Consider the following 15,882-nt stretch of genomic DNA (forward strand, 5'->3'; position numbering starts at 1 on the left):
ATAATTTTTTTATCTTTTCTTTATATTTTATACCAGGGGAAACCAATTTTGTTTCATCCCATGTTTTACATGTGCTGCAATGACAATAAAATTCCTTGAATCTTGAATCCTTGAATCCTTGAAAACGAGGTAGTCCAACAGATGTTGAATAAAAGGTGTGCATTAATGTAACGTGTAGGTCTGGGTGGATGGATGCTAAAAGTCAGTGTCAGAGAGGGCTCCATGCCTTGTTGGTAAGGCCAGTGGCAGATGGGAAGAAACTGTTTCTGTGGATAGGGTTTTGGTCCTGATGGACCGCAGCCTCCTGCCAGAAGGGAGTGTTACATACTGTACATGTATTTATTCTGACATATGAAAACATAAATTATGCTTTGTACATGTGATTTGTGTGCTTCATGTGAAAGCTGGAGGCTTTTCAAAAGAGTTTGGGATTAATAAGTAAATTATTTTACAAAATATTTCAACGCAAATGTGGTTTACTATCCCCACATTTGCTGTATATATAAATGACATAATACTAAAATATGTGAAATGTTGTGGGGGAAAAAAAAGAAATTAAAAAGAGCCCTGTATCTTTATGAATATCTGCGTACATTCATTCCTAATTGACCACTTGTATTTAATTTTTTAATCTGGTTTTGATTATTTATTTTTTGTCTTGCAACGTTCCTTCTCATTTGTTATTGCTGTCACTTCTTCTGTTGTTCTGTTGCTGTGAAATATATTCTCTTGAATATGACATATGACCTTTTGATTGTGCAATAAAAAACATCAATAATAATAAATAGTCAATTATATGCTTATATTTCATTGATTTGTGATGATACACACAGACCTGACTCAATTTTTGTAAGTTTGGATTTACCTCCACTCGCTGTACGGTAACTACTGAAACCCCACGTAGGCATGCCCAGATGTTCCTTGAATCTTTATTTCAGTGTGCACATATATACAGCTTCTGTACACATTTGTATGATTATAGTCCTGTGACATTGACCAATGATGACATCTAGTGCTGAAATGTGGTATCAGAATTTGAAACACTTCAGTGGTTTTGAAAGTGCCAACACTAATTTGTATGCAATAAAAATGTGAATAAATTAGGAATATAATAGGAAGGAATATGTAATAGTAGGAATATGAAAAGCCAGGTTTTATGTCTGCTACATTGAAGTCAAAATATCTGAAAGGTGCAGTCTTTTTCTTATAGATAAGAAAATGAACAGATACAAATCAGATGATTTCTTCTCCCTGCAGATCCTGTGTTCCCATAACATCTATCTGGCTCAGAAGATTAAAGACAAGATAGAGGTGAAGATTAAGGAAGTGATTGAGAAGGAAATCAAAGAAGAGCTGCAGGAGACTGAAATGGAAGTTAAGGACAGCGTTCTGGAGACTGCAGAAGACGATGAGGAAGAAATCTCAGAGGATTTTGACTGGCAGAGAAAAATACTCTTACTCCCTTCAGTGAGATAAGAGGCACACATATTTACACACACATGAAAACATTAAGACAGTCAAATGATGTAGCTGAAAGTTGTTCATACTCATCCCAACCATCATCGACCTAACAAGATAAATACTACTGATTCATTTTAAAAGATGACAGTAGTTTTGCTAAAAAAACCCCATCATCGATAGAGTATACTAAAAATATACAAACAACAACAACATGTCATACACAAAAATAAAGTGTTCTTCAAGATTTAATCCACCTGAAAGTGAAGCAAAGATACAAATAGACAGATTATGGTTTATTTATGAGTAGACTTCCATGAAATTAATCCAAAAATGTAAAGTTGTTTTCAGAACCCTTCAGCATGTCATTAAGGCATAAAACTCATAATTTCTTATGACACGAGATTGTATTAATAATCAGAGTAATAGTTTATTTTATTCACATGAATATCAACTCACAGAGACTTTTAAATGTAATCTAATAAATACAAACCAAAGGTACCTCTAAAGTTCAAGGCACTGATGGAATGTCTGAAAAAGCAGCAGTAGGAAAGTCTGGAGAAAGACAAGTAAATCAAATCCCTGCACGTCACGATTCCAGATTCCACAAAAACAAACCAATCTGAGATGAACTTGACGTTGCTCTGGAAGATGAGGAAGGCCATTCAGACAGAGAAGGCTCAGTTCTTGAGGGCATAAAAAATACAGATGCAAAAGGAAGAGCTCTCTGGGAGACTCTGGCTTGACAGCTGAAACATATTTAAGGTCTTTGAGCAGATGGTTTTACAAAAGCAGACTTCAGTCGAGACTCTTAACATTTCTCAGGAAACAGCATAGATAAGCATCTGCATCCCCAGACTGTCTGAGCAGACTTGGACAATACAGACATGAGAGCTAAATTAAAGGATACAGACACAAAGGGATGATGAAGAATCAATGTACCATAACTAAGCTCAAGTGCATGGCTGATAGGCTCAAAGCACACAATCAGAAAGCAAGACAAAACAGGCAGCACTTGAAGACAACCTAAAACATGAAAAGCCCTTCAGGCTTCAGATGCAACCACTAACAGAGTCAAACTTTCAGTTAAGACACAACAGTGACAATGAGGTCAGCAGAAAACTGCCCTGGATGAGACAACAAAGACTCTCCACCACCTGCAGCAAGAACACATTGGTCTGGGGAAGAGGCACAGTGACATCAGTTCAGACTATCGTGAGCTGCTGAAAACTCACAGAGCTCTCCAGATAAGGTATGAAAGACACAGCTACGTTCAAGGAAATCCCCAACCAGTGTTCAGTCCACCTCCTTTCACAGTAACTCCATCATCCAGGGGACGTGTTTATTAATACAGCACTAAACTTACTCAAGAGACCTGGATCAATTCTTCACACATGTTGACAATCTGTCTATAATTTTGTAATCTTTGTCGTTAATTGCAGGTCTGTCCATCCCTGGAGAGGGATCTGTTGCTCTCTGCAGGCGTTTCTTGGGGGAGGGAGTTTTTCCTCATCCAAGTCGAGGGTCTAAAGATAGATGATGTTGTATGCTCCACAATATCAATAAGGTGCATTATTAAAATCTGCATGAATAAAATAATAAAATCTGTTCCTCGTCTTGGACACAGTAGCTCCTCATCGCAGCCAGGAAAATGCTGAAGCAAAAAAGAAAGGTGAAGCTGGAGAGTACAATCTTCCCACAAGGTTTAGCAGCTTTTCTGGTGATTGTACTCATATCACATGATCTTTATTAGCAAATCGAGATTTTTCTTTGTTGAGCACTTAAAATAGTTCTTAACTTCTGCTTTCAGGGTCAGCAATAAACTTTGAACGTCAGGTTTTAACGCAAACAACCAAGTATACTAAATCGGATTGTGTCATCATGTGGTTGTTTTCAGAGGCAGTTCTATAGTTTATTATTCTCATTTTGTAGAAAATGCTTTCTTGTTTGTGATAAATGTTTTGTATTTTCTTCTGTAGCTGACAAAGCGCAACAATACTTTGGCAGAGGGTTCAAATTCATTTTAATGTGCAACAGACACTTCAATAAAAAATGTCAGAGAATTAATCTTTCAGTGAGCTTAGATACATGAAAACAACAAGGCTCTAGGCTGTTGTGCTGACTTTTACCTTTCATGTTTATTGTGGTTGACTCAGATAAAACAATATAAAATGCAAATCTGCAGCCTTAGTGACTCTCCTCACACATTTCACATGTTTCATTTCACATAACTTAAAGACTGAGATAATGAAACGAGGCGGTGTCCTGCACTCCAACTATGCAGACTGATGAAGGTGTACAAACACATAATATGCATTCTCATAGCAGACAAGCACACTGGCATGACATGAAGAGAAATTCAGCCATCATTAATTTTGTTATTTACTCATGTGATGTCATAATGTCTCCCGTGCATGGCAGCTGTCTAACAGTAGATTTTTGTTTCCCCATCTCTAGTTTGCGGACACATCATTTGCTTAAAGAAAAATACAGAATCCAAAGATTACAGCCACAAAAAATAACTTTAATGCAATAGTGATTTAGATGCCAGTTGCCATGAGGCTGTTTGAATGACTGTGAGAGTATATTGCATAGGTTGTTAATCTGGGACAGTCCTGTATGAAAGCTGAGTGAAAACAATAACCTGTGACTCCAACAGATCTTCAGCGTCCCTAAGCAATAAAGTTCAATTTGTTCTTTTCTGTTCCTGTTGACCATTTGCAAAGACAAGATTTCTGCATTTTCTGTACAATCATACAATCTCCCAACGTTTGTTTCCAGGTGTTACGGACAGTTTTGTATGCATGCCAATGCAAAGCACGGAGGTGGTGAGACAGCTCGTCACGGTGGCCACGATGAAGGTCCACTGCTGTGCATAAAGTGTGCAGAGAGGCTTCCAGAGACGTGTGTAGAAATCCTCAATCATTCAAACATGTTGCACTACTTTAAACCACACTGTGACCTACCAGTCCATAAGCACATCTTTTATAATGGTTTGTAAAAACAACATTTGAATCATTTAATTTTTTTTTTCACATTTGTAGATTAGCTTCGAGGTTTGCTAAAAATGTTATAAATAAGAACAAGTTACTAGTTTGGCTTTGATATAAATAATGTAATAATACATAGTTCAAACAGACACTTCTCTCTAAAAACATTTAAATATTTTCAAATATTGCATTTACGAAACCATGTCTTATGGTGCTCTTATTCATACGCAAAGTTCTGGACAGATTTGTTAAAGCCATTTTCAAATGCTAAACTAGAAAGGGGTGAGCAGAGGTTTGCCATGAAGACAGGTTTAGAAAAACAATCTCAGCCTCCCTGAGCAGAAAGTCACATCAATACCACATTTTTTTTTTAAAATATTGAATAAAAACACTCAAAAGCTTGGCAAAACACACCACCCTCCATATTGTTTTTTAACTCTGTGTACAAGCAGGAGAGCCTAAGCTCACCCTTTTGTTGTAGTTGGAGATTTTAAGTATTCAATGCAAAGGCTAATATTGTGTAACACACAACCATTGCAGTTCACACATCTCTAACACTCAAATCAAATATATTTCTTTACAGGTCAACAGAAGTCCTTGCTATTGCACAGAAATACAGGGTATGTTTTTCAATGAGTACAACTAATGACAAGGCAGGTTATATAATGACATTTTGGTTTGGTTTGACAGCATAAATGTTTGTTGCTCTCAAAAGAAAAAAAAAAAAGTTATCCAAAAAACCAACACTGGTTGTGCCTCAAATTCTATTATTTCTTTGTATGTATGAAGATGCTTGCACCTTTGCAGCATGGAGCGAGCATGCATCATCATCATCATCATCATTGAAATGAAAGGTTAACAAGGCAAACCCCTTTTTGATTAGGCTCAACTTCATTAAACATCTGACTACAGCCTTATCAGACAAAACACAAACCCTTCTTTCAACTTCCTCAGTGCTGCAGTGAGTGATATTCATAGAGGTGACCAAGTGCTAAATGAGCACAACAAGATAATATGACATTCAAGAGCACGTTGACAACAAACACACAGGCCTAAGATATAACTTTCTTGTAAAAACATGACTAAGACACAAACAGTTTAGTGTACATCTTTCGTCTAAAAAGGCAAGAAAGTAAAATAAATATTCCTAAAAGAGGATCAAGGACAAATGTTCTCCTCTTTAAACTGAGAGTCGGTTGACTTACAGTCACCACGCAGGCATGAATGGAGAGAGAGGTAATGTGTCTGAAAGCCTATTTTCAATCAGCTAAACAAACACTCAATTTTGACCACCAGCCTCTCGATTACACGCAGTTATTCTGATAAAACACAAGACAAAGGGGGAAGAAAAACAAAACATAATGAGTCTCCCACACATTCACCACTGATGACAGATGACAGACAAAACTGTAATTGATATTTAAATATTGCAAAACATACAAAAACAGTTTTTCTTGAAGTGTAAACATTAAATCGATGTCGGATGTCATTTTTGCACATGGAGAAATTATATAAAATAAATCATGTCTGTCATAACTATAAATTGTTCTCATTAAAATGTAAAAACAACATACTAAATCTCAATTTTTATTATTACTGTAATAATAATGTTTATGTTAACATTTGTTTTGTATAAGTGTTTTTACGGTACTGTTATAAATAGTTATATGTAGAACATCTTAATTCATAAGTAGACTCCTCCGGCTTTGTCTTTACAAAGCAAACAATACTTGTGTCTCTGTCACACTTGGATACACACATTCATACACACACACATCCCAATATGGTCAAACATACACACAAGCTGCCGCAGTCACACAGGGGGGGGGGTCACCAGGAGGCTCTATGTGCGATTGAGGGTCTGGAAGATTCTGGATATTTGGAGCATGACGGGACCAGTCTCAGGGTCGTTCATCCACTGGGTGCTGTTCAGTGGATTCTCCAGCATGTCTTCAAACGCTGCACACAAACACAAGGCGAGAAAAATATTCAACAAAGCCTTTAAAATGTCTACAATTACTATTAAATCAATCTGCTGGTTACAACAAAAGCAATCTTTCTGTTTGCATAAGCCATATTTGTGTAAAAATGGAAATCATAGTAACACATACTGTATGTGCATCAGAGAGTGATGGGTGTGTTAAGCTTGTGTCCTGCTCTGTGTAGTTTAGCATTTCCCCAATAAAGAGTAAGTTAAAGGTAACAACCACACAGGAAGTACCCTTCTGCAATATTACAGTCCAAAATGCCTCTTTCATCATCCAAACTTCTTTGTAAAAAGCCAGTGTGAAGTCAAACATGACCAGAACTAAACTACAAATATGTATGGTCCGGACTGAAGCTCAAGTCTTCTATAAGAGGGCCACACAACAAAATAGTTTTTGTCTGCTATTCTGGCTTTTCCACTGATTTTGAGTAGACTGTACCTAGCAGAGTCTTGGGGTTGGTTAGACCCAACTGTACTACTGGATTCTCAAGAATGGCTTGAAACAGCGGGCTGTTGGTGTCAATGCCTTTGTCCATATCTTCTGGAGAAGGTTTCCTGTCTCCCAGCAGCCACTCACACTGCAGGACAGAAAAACAGTGTTTTGAAAAATACATCGGCTACAAAACAGTGCCCACATTTTCTTCATACCATGGCATGGTTTTTTTTTTCTTTCCTTTTCTTTGTTTTTGCAGTGGACTAAACATGGTCACTGTAAATAGATGTAAGCAGTGTAGCCTGGCATCAAAACAAAGACAGTTAAATTAATTTTCTTTGGAAAAGGATTTTACATTTGGGGCCACATATATTTTTAGCAATCATCTATCTGCTTGTGAGTCCGATAAGCTAGTAGCATCCCAAAATGTTGGATAACACAAAGCTAATGATACTGCTATATTACAGTACTAGCTCTGCCTGTAAACCCTATTGTGGTGCATGTGTAAACGTACCGCAGCATCCTGTTGGTTGTTATTCACCCTCAGAGCATCAACCACCTCTTTTTCATCAAACCCCATCTCCATCAATGCAATGACAGCCTGCAGAGACAAAGAAAAAGACTGTTTAGTTTGAGAACTGCTCTGTCTGATTACAACAACATACACAGACACAGGCAGGTGTCTTGGGGGGGGGGGAAATGAAAGAAATAGCTGGGAACAAATTGTAACCACTCAAATGGCACTATATTAGAAAAATGAACTGCAGTGACAGTGTTTTGTTTTTTTCACTTTACTGTGTTTTTATCTCGTCTTCTCCCGCTTTATCCGTTATTATCCGTTATTATATTATATTATATAATACAGAGTTACTGGGGAGCAGTGTTTCTGGGGAAACTGAGGTACATTAAGATCTACAATAAGTAAAGTAAGACGACTAGCAGTTACAGCACAAACACAGTAATATAAAAACTCTGAAGCCAGTAACACTTTATATCTATGAAGGAGTGTTTCAATATTCTCTGCATCGGGCTGCCAGTCCTATAATACAGACTGAGCAGTAGCAAAAAAAAAAAAAAAAAAAAAAAGAAAAAAAAAAAATCACAATCATCAGTTATATCTAAAAGGAATTCAAGCACTTAAAGCTGAAATGAGTCTGTCTTGCATTCCCCTATGTGTATCACATTAGGGGAGATAAATAGTATCTTAATGTAATGGAAATAATAAATGCATATACTGTATAGACACATCATAATTTGGAACATGGGCAAAATCATCAAATAATCCAGTCCAACTTTGAAAAATGTATGTGAGTGTAACTCTTCTCTCAGTCTAGCAGGTGTGTGAGTTCTGAGATAAGTTTTATAGCAGTAAGTAATAGCCAAAGTATTACAACAGGATAAAGCCACCCACTCTTGAGTCCGGTCTGAACTCCCGTTTCCTACGGATTCTCTTGAAGATCTCTGTGAGCTCGTCCTGCCTGCTGGTCTCGTCTGTGCTCGACTGACTGGAGAGGCTGCGGAGAAGGTTAGGGCCGGAAGCTGAGGCTGAGGCTGAGGCTGAGGCACCTGATGTAGCAGCTGCTGTGGCTCCTGCTGCTCCAGAGGAGTCCTGGCCAGGCAGCGGTGCGTCTACAGAGGGGTCATCTACATGCTCAATAAGCCACTCCATCGCCTGGGTCACTGACATGCTGCAGACAAAAAGGATGATTACACTACATCAGCAACAACTCAGAATGGTGCAACACTGTTTTGTCTGCAGACTTGCAATAATGTGGTTTTTTTGAGTTCCTCAAACTCAGACTTACTGGTTCAGTCTAAGTGCTTTGATGGCTCTGCTCTCTGGGAAACCCATCTCAGTGAGCTGCTGAAGGGCTGTTTCATCCACCCGATCCTCTTCATCCTCATCCAGCATCGCTGAGATGCAGAAACACAAAAAGATCAGACAACTGAGACTAGTCAGGATTCTTTTTCCTGTCAACAATACAGCATTAAAATATGACTGAGATATGTAAAGCTTCATGGGATCAACAAAACAGTACATGGAGGTGGAACATAAAATGTCTCATACTTCGTTTTGTCACAGTTTTACAATAAAAGACACACTATCAATTTCAACTTCTCCTGTCACAGGAATTTATTTCTATGATTTCTTTCTCCTAACTTTCCCGACTTGGAAAATGTTTTAAGGGATTGTAACCTTTACCATTGGCCTTTTTGAAGAGCTCAACAGCATCAGGGTTCAAGGCAAGAAGCTTCTGCGCAACTTCAATGAGTGAAACCAGGATTTTTCTTAGCTCTGTTTGAAACTGGAACAACACAAACACAACAAAAATCTTTAGCCAACATATGCCACACTGCCTAACTTTAAACGCTCTAAAATACTAGAATAATTTAAATCCACAGCATCTACATGTTAGATTTATTTTATATACAGCATAGGAGCTAAATCAATTCCACCAAGAACCTTACATCTCTGATGTTATGCTGGGTAACAGTTCGGTCTGTGTGCCGTGTGGACAGGCTGGTGGTGGCTTTCAGAATTGCATCTTTGTCCGGGGCCTTGTTATCTTGTTTCTTCTGTGATGGAAAGGATAAATGACAGCAAGAGATAATTAAAAGGCAGGCAAAATGAAGACACCACGATGAAGAAATGCTTCCAGCTCTTTTAATGAAACCCAAAGTTGATCAGGCTTACCTTTTCTTCAGCACTCACATCTGCCATCTTTGGAGGGGTTGGTGGTGGTCTTTTCTTTATGAGCAGCAAAACGTCTACAACAATAATGAAACCTGGTCAGTTCAGTGGGAGACAGTGTAGGATTTTGGCACAAAACGTATCAAATAGTTGTGTCACGTACCTTTATCTTTGAGACTTTCATCAGCGACAGTTTTAGTGTCGGTGAGGACTCTCTCGGTAGCAGCGTGTATGAGTTTATGGTGGGTAAGTGTTTTGGGATCTTCTAGACTTCCATGAACATACTATAAACCGAGCACAGCATAAAGCATCTCATCATATTACATGTATTATTTGTATGGACAGACTGGTCTGCAATTTCGTTGTACTGTACTTGTACTGTTACAATGACAAATAAAGCCCCTATCATCATCATCATCATCATCATCATCATCATGGCAAAAGTGACATCTTCAAATAGTGCAAAGCCGCCTGTGTGAGTAGTCATTTCACAATGATATAAAACACACAAACAGCAAACTGTCACATTAAAGATGTCTGTGATTTATTTATTTTTTTACCCGATAAATAGTTTAAAATGATTAATCAGTTGTTAAAACTGCCAATTGATTTTGTGTCAATCGGCCTGAAGCTGATGAAGAGGGGATATTGTGACACACAGGGGTATTTTTATGGACTAAAGTATTATTTCTGAAAGGAAATAGTTGTTGAGGGCAGCAGGAGTTGAATCTGATCTGAGGTTTAAACTTTCATCACGGTGTCTGTGCCCATAGGTTGAAATATCATGCACACTTCCTGCGTTGCTATGGGAAACAAACATTAGACTGCCGCTTGAGTTTATCCTATAGGCCATAGAAGGAGAAGGGAGATGGGCTGTGTAATAATAGACGGCCAGTAAAGCAGGATGCCTGTACGGCTCGCCACTGGGAAAGAGAAAAGGGGCAGAGTCGGCTAGCTGGAGAGGGGCAAGCCAACCTGCTAAATTATAAATAGCAAAGTCTACCCAGTTGCTATAAATACAAAGCCGGTGATACTGACACTGACAGTTTACAGAGGGCAGGGTGGACTTGCAAACACCCCAGGCAGAGGAGTGACAAGACAAAAACAAAAAGCAACAAGGGAGACACAAACAAACCCCCCCTCCTTAAAAAAAACAAAAAACCTACATGTTTCAAGCACTTCTCCTTCAGTTTCTCAACAGTGGTGTCTTCCGTGACCTCCTCCAACCACTCCGTGCCGTCCATGGTGCAGATGTGTATCTTCAACACTTTCCCGGCGAATATCTTCTCCTCCTGCACGAACATAGCTGCAGCCTTGAGAGTAAAGTCAGTACCAGTCCAGTGACGTTAGCTAGCAGCAGCAGCAGCAGCAGCAGCAGTTGTTGCTATGTGCTCCTGGCAAAGCTAGTGTGCTAACGCTAGCACCCAGCTAGCCCCGTCGTGCTGTAAATCCGCCGACAACCGGGCAAAGGCAGCCGCCGATTAGCTGAGGGCCATTGTCGGTTTCCTCTGTCGGTTTTCCGTGCGATGGCAACCGATTTGTTCTGAGAGCGCCGGGTTGTGTACACAGGCAGCCAGCCAGCGAGTACCCTATTTTTACTGTAATGTTTGAACTCTGAACTTCAACGGTGCTGCTGCCGGTGCATCATGGGAGCCGTAGTTTTGTTGAGTCACGGGCTGTTAAATAATGAATGAACAGTCAAACTGGTCGAGAAAACTCCAACAAACACACACACACACACACATGCATACAATAGTAAGGATATTTAACAATGTCAGTATCTCTGGTATTCCCTTAACTACCTGATACCCAAAGTCTGCAACTGCCCCGGGGCCCCGGACCTCCTGGCTCCAGGCTGTGTACTGGATTTGTGCTAATTGACATTTTGTTTGGGGATATGTGCCACTGAAATACACACACATATATCAATGTACACAATAAGGTCTTGTACATTATTTGTTTTTATCTGAGTTTTGTGATAACGATAATGAGAAACTTGATACTTGCTTTCTTATAGCTGTCATTTATGTGTTTAAAAATTCAATAAACAAAGTTGGGGGGAAAAAAATGTACACAATAAGGACCATCATCAATGAATCTGACACTTATTTTCTCAGTGAAACAATTTATGATTTTGCCCTAGAAATGACAGTGGAAAACATTTTCTTAAAGCCCAACATAACGTCTTCAGGTGTCTTGTTTGAGCAATGGACCGGTTGCACAGCAGACATTTTGACATGTCACAGCAGGAAACTCACAGGTGTATTAATGATTTCCTTATTCCACTAAGGGGAGGTCTTGCTATTGTGCGTGCTGGTTCACTGTCACTGTTAGTGGGACATTTGTTGGACTGTTATTAAGTACATTAGTGTCATTGCTGTGACAAGTCAAAATCTCTGTTGTGCAACCAGTCTAAAAACCAAAAGATATTCAGCTTACAGTGATATAAAGGAGAGATAAGTAGACAATACTACTCTAAATGTAGAACCAGAGATTTTTTGGTTTTTCTGTGTTAAAATACCTTTTACACATCAGTTTTATGTTTACATGTTGCATAGTTTAGGTGTTTAATCAAACCACACAGCAAACATGGGGCACGGGTCATATTCTAGTTTGAAAAAACTGTACACATTGTACAGTTAGGAGCCGGGCATTACTTGAGACCAGGACCTAATTTTTGCTCTGGGTCCTTCTATAAAAAAATGAATCCAGCCACAGCAATAATGCAAAAGATTTAGTTTTGCTTTCATCTGTTTCCACAATATACACAAGGTGCAGTGATAATACACAAGGTGCAGTGATAATGCAGCTGGACCTCTTACGTATGTTAAGTGAATTGTGATGTTTGAAGGTAATAAATACAACCACTAGATGGAGGCAAAATACTGTTTTTTGCTGACTGCCTCTTAAGCAAATATCAAGCTCTACAGTGTATAGAGAAAGGACACTTTTAATTCTGTCCATCCATCCATTATTTGTAACTGCTTATCCTCATCAGGGTCGCCGTGGGGCTGGAGCCTATCCCAGCTGACTTTGGGCGAGAGGCGAGTACACCTTGGACAAGTTGCTGATTTATCGCAGAGTACATAGAGACAAACAACCATTTACACTCACATTCACAGCTATGGACAATTTAGAGTCACCAGTTGGTCACTTTAATTTAAAAATCTACAAAGCTATTGACAATTAATTGTTATCCATAACTATCACATGCATGTGCTTATTCTGTGGTCAGTGTGGTACTAGATCTATAATCATTGAGCTTATCCCATGTTTAACACAGTTCTTTAGAGCTTTTATGCAGTCATTTGAAGTAATAAAAGACAGTTCTCATAAGTTCAAGACACAGAAGTGTCCTTTATTATAACAAGAAACATTTTTACAGGTTGAAAATGAAAAAAGGGAAACACATTTCTTGCAAATAATAACTTTATAAGAGGAAAGAAACATATTGCAGATATTACAATTTCACTACAACCTAATATTTTTTTTTAAATTAAAACATTTTGCAAACTATACCAGAGTGTCTCACAAAGCGCTGAGAACTGAGAACTATTGAGATTGTTTTGTCTTTTTTTACCGAAATGTAACAAAACATTTAATATGCACAAATGGTTGCCTCAGTTGATTTTTATGTATTACAGAACAGTAAATAAATATCAATTTATAAAACTTCAATATTTATGTATTTTCCCTTTTTATGAGAAAAATGTCTCCTAACAATATATTGTATCTATTTGTATATAGTTCAAATGTGTTTATGTTTAAGGGACAGTAAAATACAAAATATATATTCTGTTCTGTTTGACATTTTAGAGACTGTTGACTGGTGCGAGACCTATCAAAATTGCATGCTTAAGACATCAGATTTCTTAAACAAAATCTTGCTTACAAGGGAAATGCATAACATATTTACAAAAGGAAGAACACAGCCATAGGCTCAAACTAATAGGAGGGACAGGGGAAATGAAGTTTCCTTTTCCCTCTGGACAATAACATAAACTGTGGCCGACGGGCCAGTTTTCCAACACCACAGGACTAACAGATACTCAAGCCTGTCTTAACTGCCAATCTCCAAGATGGCTGCATACTGTACAACGTATCACATCTCCACCACATTTCTACATATGAAGGCAATCAAATCTAGAGGCACAACATGATGCTGTTCCACTGATTCAAGACGTGTACACAACTCTAGAGAGTGTAACTAAGAATTGCAAGATATTTAAAAAGGGGAAATTGTGGAAAACAGCTTATACACATACAGGACATATGAATGAAATACAGTACATGTGTTCTGTTAACATTCACAACCTGTTTATCATCAATGCACTAGAATATTTCCCACACTTATAACAAATTGAAATAACACTGAAACTTAAAATGTGCTCTATAAGATGCCCCTTAATCACAAGTTTATTTATAAACAAGATTATACAAAAACATATAACAAAATATAAACAAAGATTGAGAAATCATATGAAAAAAGGCAAATACTAAAAGTCCTTAAGGAAATAAATACCCAGTGTGTATGCTGAGGCTTCACTGCAGAAAAGAAATACTAAAAGAAAAGAGTCTCTCTAAAGGACTTTGTCTGTCCTGCGTATGACCCAGCACCATGGATCCCCGAAATTTCTGTAAGCAGGCAATGCGTATAAATAAGGCATTAATAAATAAAAAGTATGGATGAAACACAGGTGTTGCTGTTAGTATAAAAGCGTATAAAAAGTCCTATTAAATCATGTTTACAGCTTTGCCCTTCCTCTATTTTTTCACAAAGAGTGCCTTTTTTTTTTTTTAATAAAAAAATATACAGCAGCTCATCTGGGCGTAAAGATACAAGCTTTTTATTTGAACTGTTCAGGTATATGTCCAATCTGGGACTGCATGCTTGTTGGTGGACTTGAAATGCCCTCTGACCAGTCGGACATGTTGGAATGAGGAGAAGAGCTTGACCACTGATCGGGCGAGCCAGGAGAGGGGGTCAGAAAGGGGTGGTCAGGCACCTGGACCTGATGGTTTGGAGTGTTGTCCATGGGGCCTGAATAGCTGTGCTGAGAAGGTGGGGTGAGGAACTGAGTGCTTGGCATTGACTGGTTGATGGAGGAGGTCATAATCTGGGTCTCCTGTGGCAGGATTGTGTGGATGGACATACTTGAGTTGCCTGTGCCCTGTTGGAGCTCTGGGGAACTGAGCTCCCCGCTGATGAAGTTCTGGCTGTTGGTGGTGGCTGAGTTCTGATGCTGCAGCTGGATGCTCTGTTGTTGTTGCTGCTGTTGCTGCTGCTGTTGAAGCTGCTGCAGGTTTTGCATCTGCTGCATCTGCTGAGCCTGCTGCTGCATGATGTGGGGCTGTGGACCCAGTCTGGTGTTCTGGATCCCCTGGTAGTTCATCATCTGAGGCAAGCTGTTGGTGGGGTGGCCATTATGAAGGGAAGTCATCATCCCATGCTGCCCTCCCTGGTGCAGTCCTCCCTGACCACCAGGAGCTCCTCTCATGGGGTTGAATTGGCCTGGCTGGCTCATGTTGCCATGCATTCTGGACAACCAATCACACTGGCTGTTTATGGCGCCCTGGCCACTGGAACCAGACACGGGCAGATGGGTAAGACGGGGAGGCAGCGGGTCAAACTGCATTCGAGCCAGCTCCTGCTTGTTTGGCATCACCATGTGGTTCACAGCTAGGTGTGGGTCAGACATACCCTGCAGGTGGTTCAGGGATACAGATGGAGACTGTTGGAACGGTGAGGTCATCATGGGCGGTGAGGCCACATCAGAGACATAGCCGTGTGGAGACTCCAATGAGTCGACTGGTGACAGAACAGCTGAGCTGTCCAGGAGATTCCCAGACTTCCCATCCTGTGAATTCTTCTTCTTTACCTTCATGTCTTTGCCCTCCTTACAGCCAATGCCTTTGGCACTTGGCTTGCGTGCCTTCTTGCCCTGGCCTTGACCCTGAGGCTGGGGCTGCTTCATGCTCCCGAGATAGCCGTTGGGTGAGCAGAGAGGGGGCGACAATGTAGTGCTCAGTGACCCTCCATGCATGTGAGGACTTCGTACCAGGTTGTACTCGTCCATCAGTCGCACAATGTCATGATGCATTCTCTCCTGTGCAATGTCTCTAGGTAGCCGGTCCATATGATCAGTTATTTCTCTGTTAGCAAAGTGCTCCAGTAAAACCTTGGCAGTCTCATAGCTTCCTTCCCTTGCAGCCAAGAATAAAGGAGTTTCCTCCTGATGCAGATGGAAAAGAGACAACATTAAGAGATGCACAGATGAGTGAGAAATGTTGCTTCAGAAAGATGTTTCGCTTTTATGGAAGT

At 39.5% G+C, this 15,882-nt stretch overlaps 2 protein-coding genes across 3 annotated transcripts in view; both read right to left on the minus strand.

Moving 5' to 3' along the window:
- Window positions 1-3,961: 3,961 nt before the first annotated feature.
- Window positions 3,962-11,207, minus strand: ubac1 (UBA domain containing 1). Its single transcript, XM_010736830.3, has 10 exons — window positions 10,727-11,207; window positions 9,724-9,844; window positions 9,564-9,637; window positions 9,338-9,445; window positions 9,072-9,174; window positions 8,674-8,782; window positions 8,280-8,556; window positions 7,383-7,469; window positions 6,875-7,013; window positions 3,962-6,407 (listed from the first exon to the last, which is right to left on the minus strand). The coding sequence occupies exons 1-10, from the start codon at window positions 10,862-10,864 to the stop codon at window positions 6,292-6,294; spliced, it is 1,272 nt and encodes a 423-aa protein (XP_010735132.1). The 5' UTR covers window positions 10,865-11,207; the 3' UTR covers window positions 3,962-6,291.
- Window positions 11,208-12,975: 1,768 nt separating this feature from the next.
- Window positions 12,976-15,882, minus strand: part of notch1b (notch receptor 1b) — a 38,350-nt gene continuing 35,443 nt past the window's right edge. For both annotated transcript variants that reach the window (XM_019271832.2, XM_019271831.2), the window contains exon 34: window positions 12,976-15,793. In XM_019271832.2, coding sequence (XP_019127377.2) covers window positions 14,408-15,793 — 1,386 coding nt within the window. In that variant the 3' untranslated portion in view covers window positions 12,976-14,407. The remainder of the gene's footprint in view (window positions 15,794-15,882) is intronic.

This window comes from Larimichthys crocea, chromosome III (genome assembly GCF_000972845.2).
Source record: "Larimichthys crocea isolate SSNF chromosome III, L_crocea_2.0, whole genome shotgun sequence".
NCBI classification, from domain to species: domain Eukaryota; kingdom Metazoa; phylum Chordata; class Actinopteri; family Sciaenidae; genus Larimichthys; species Larimichthys crocea.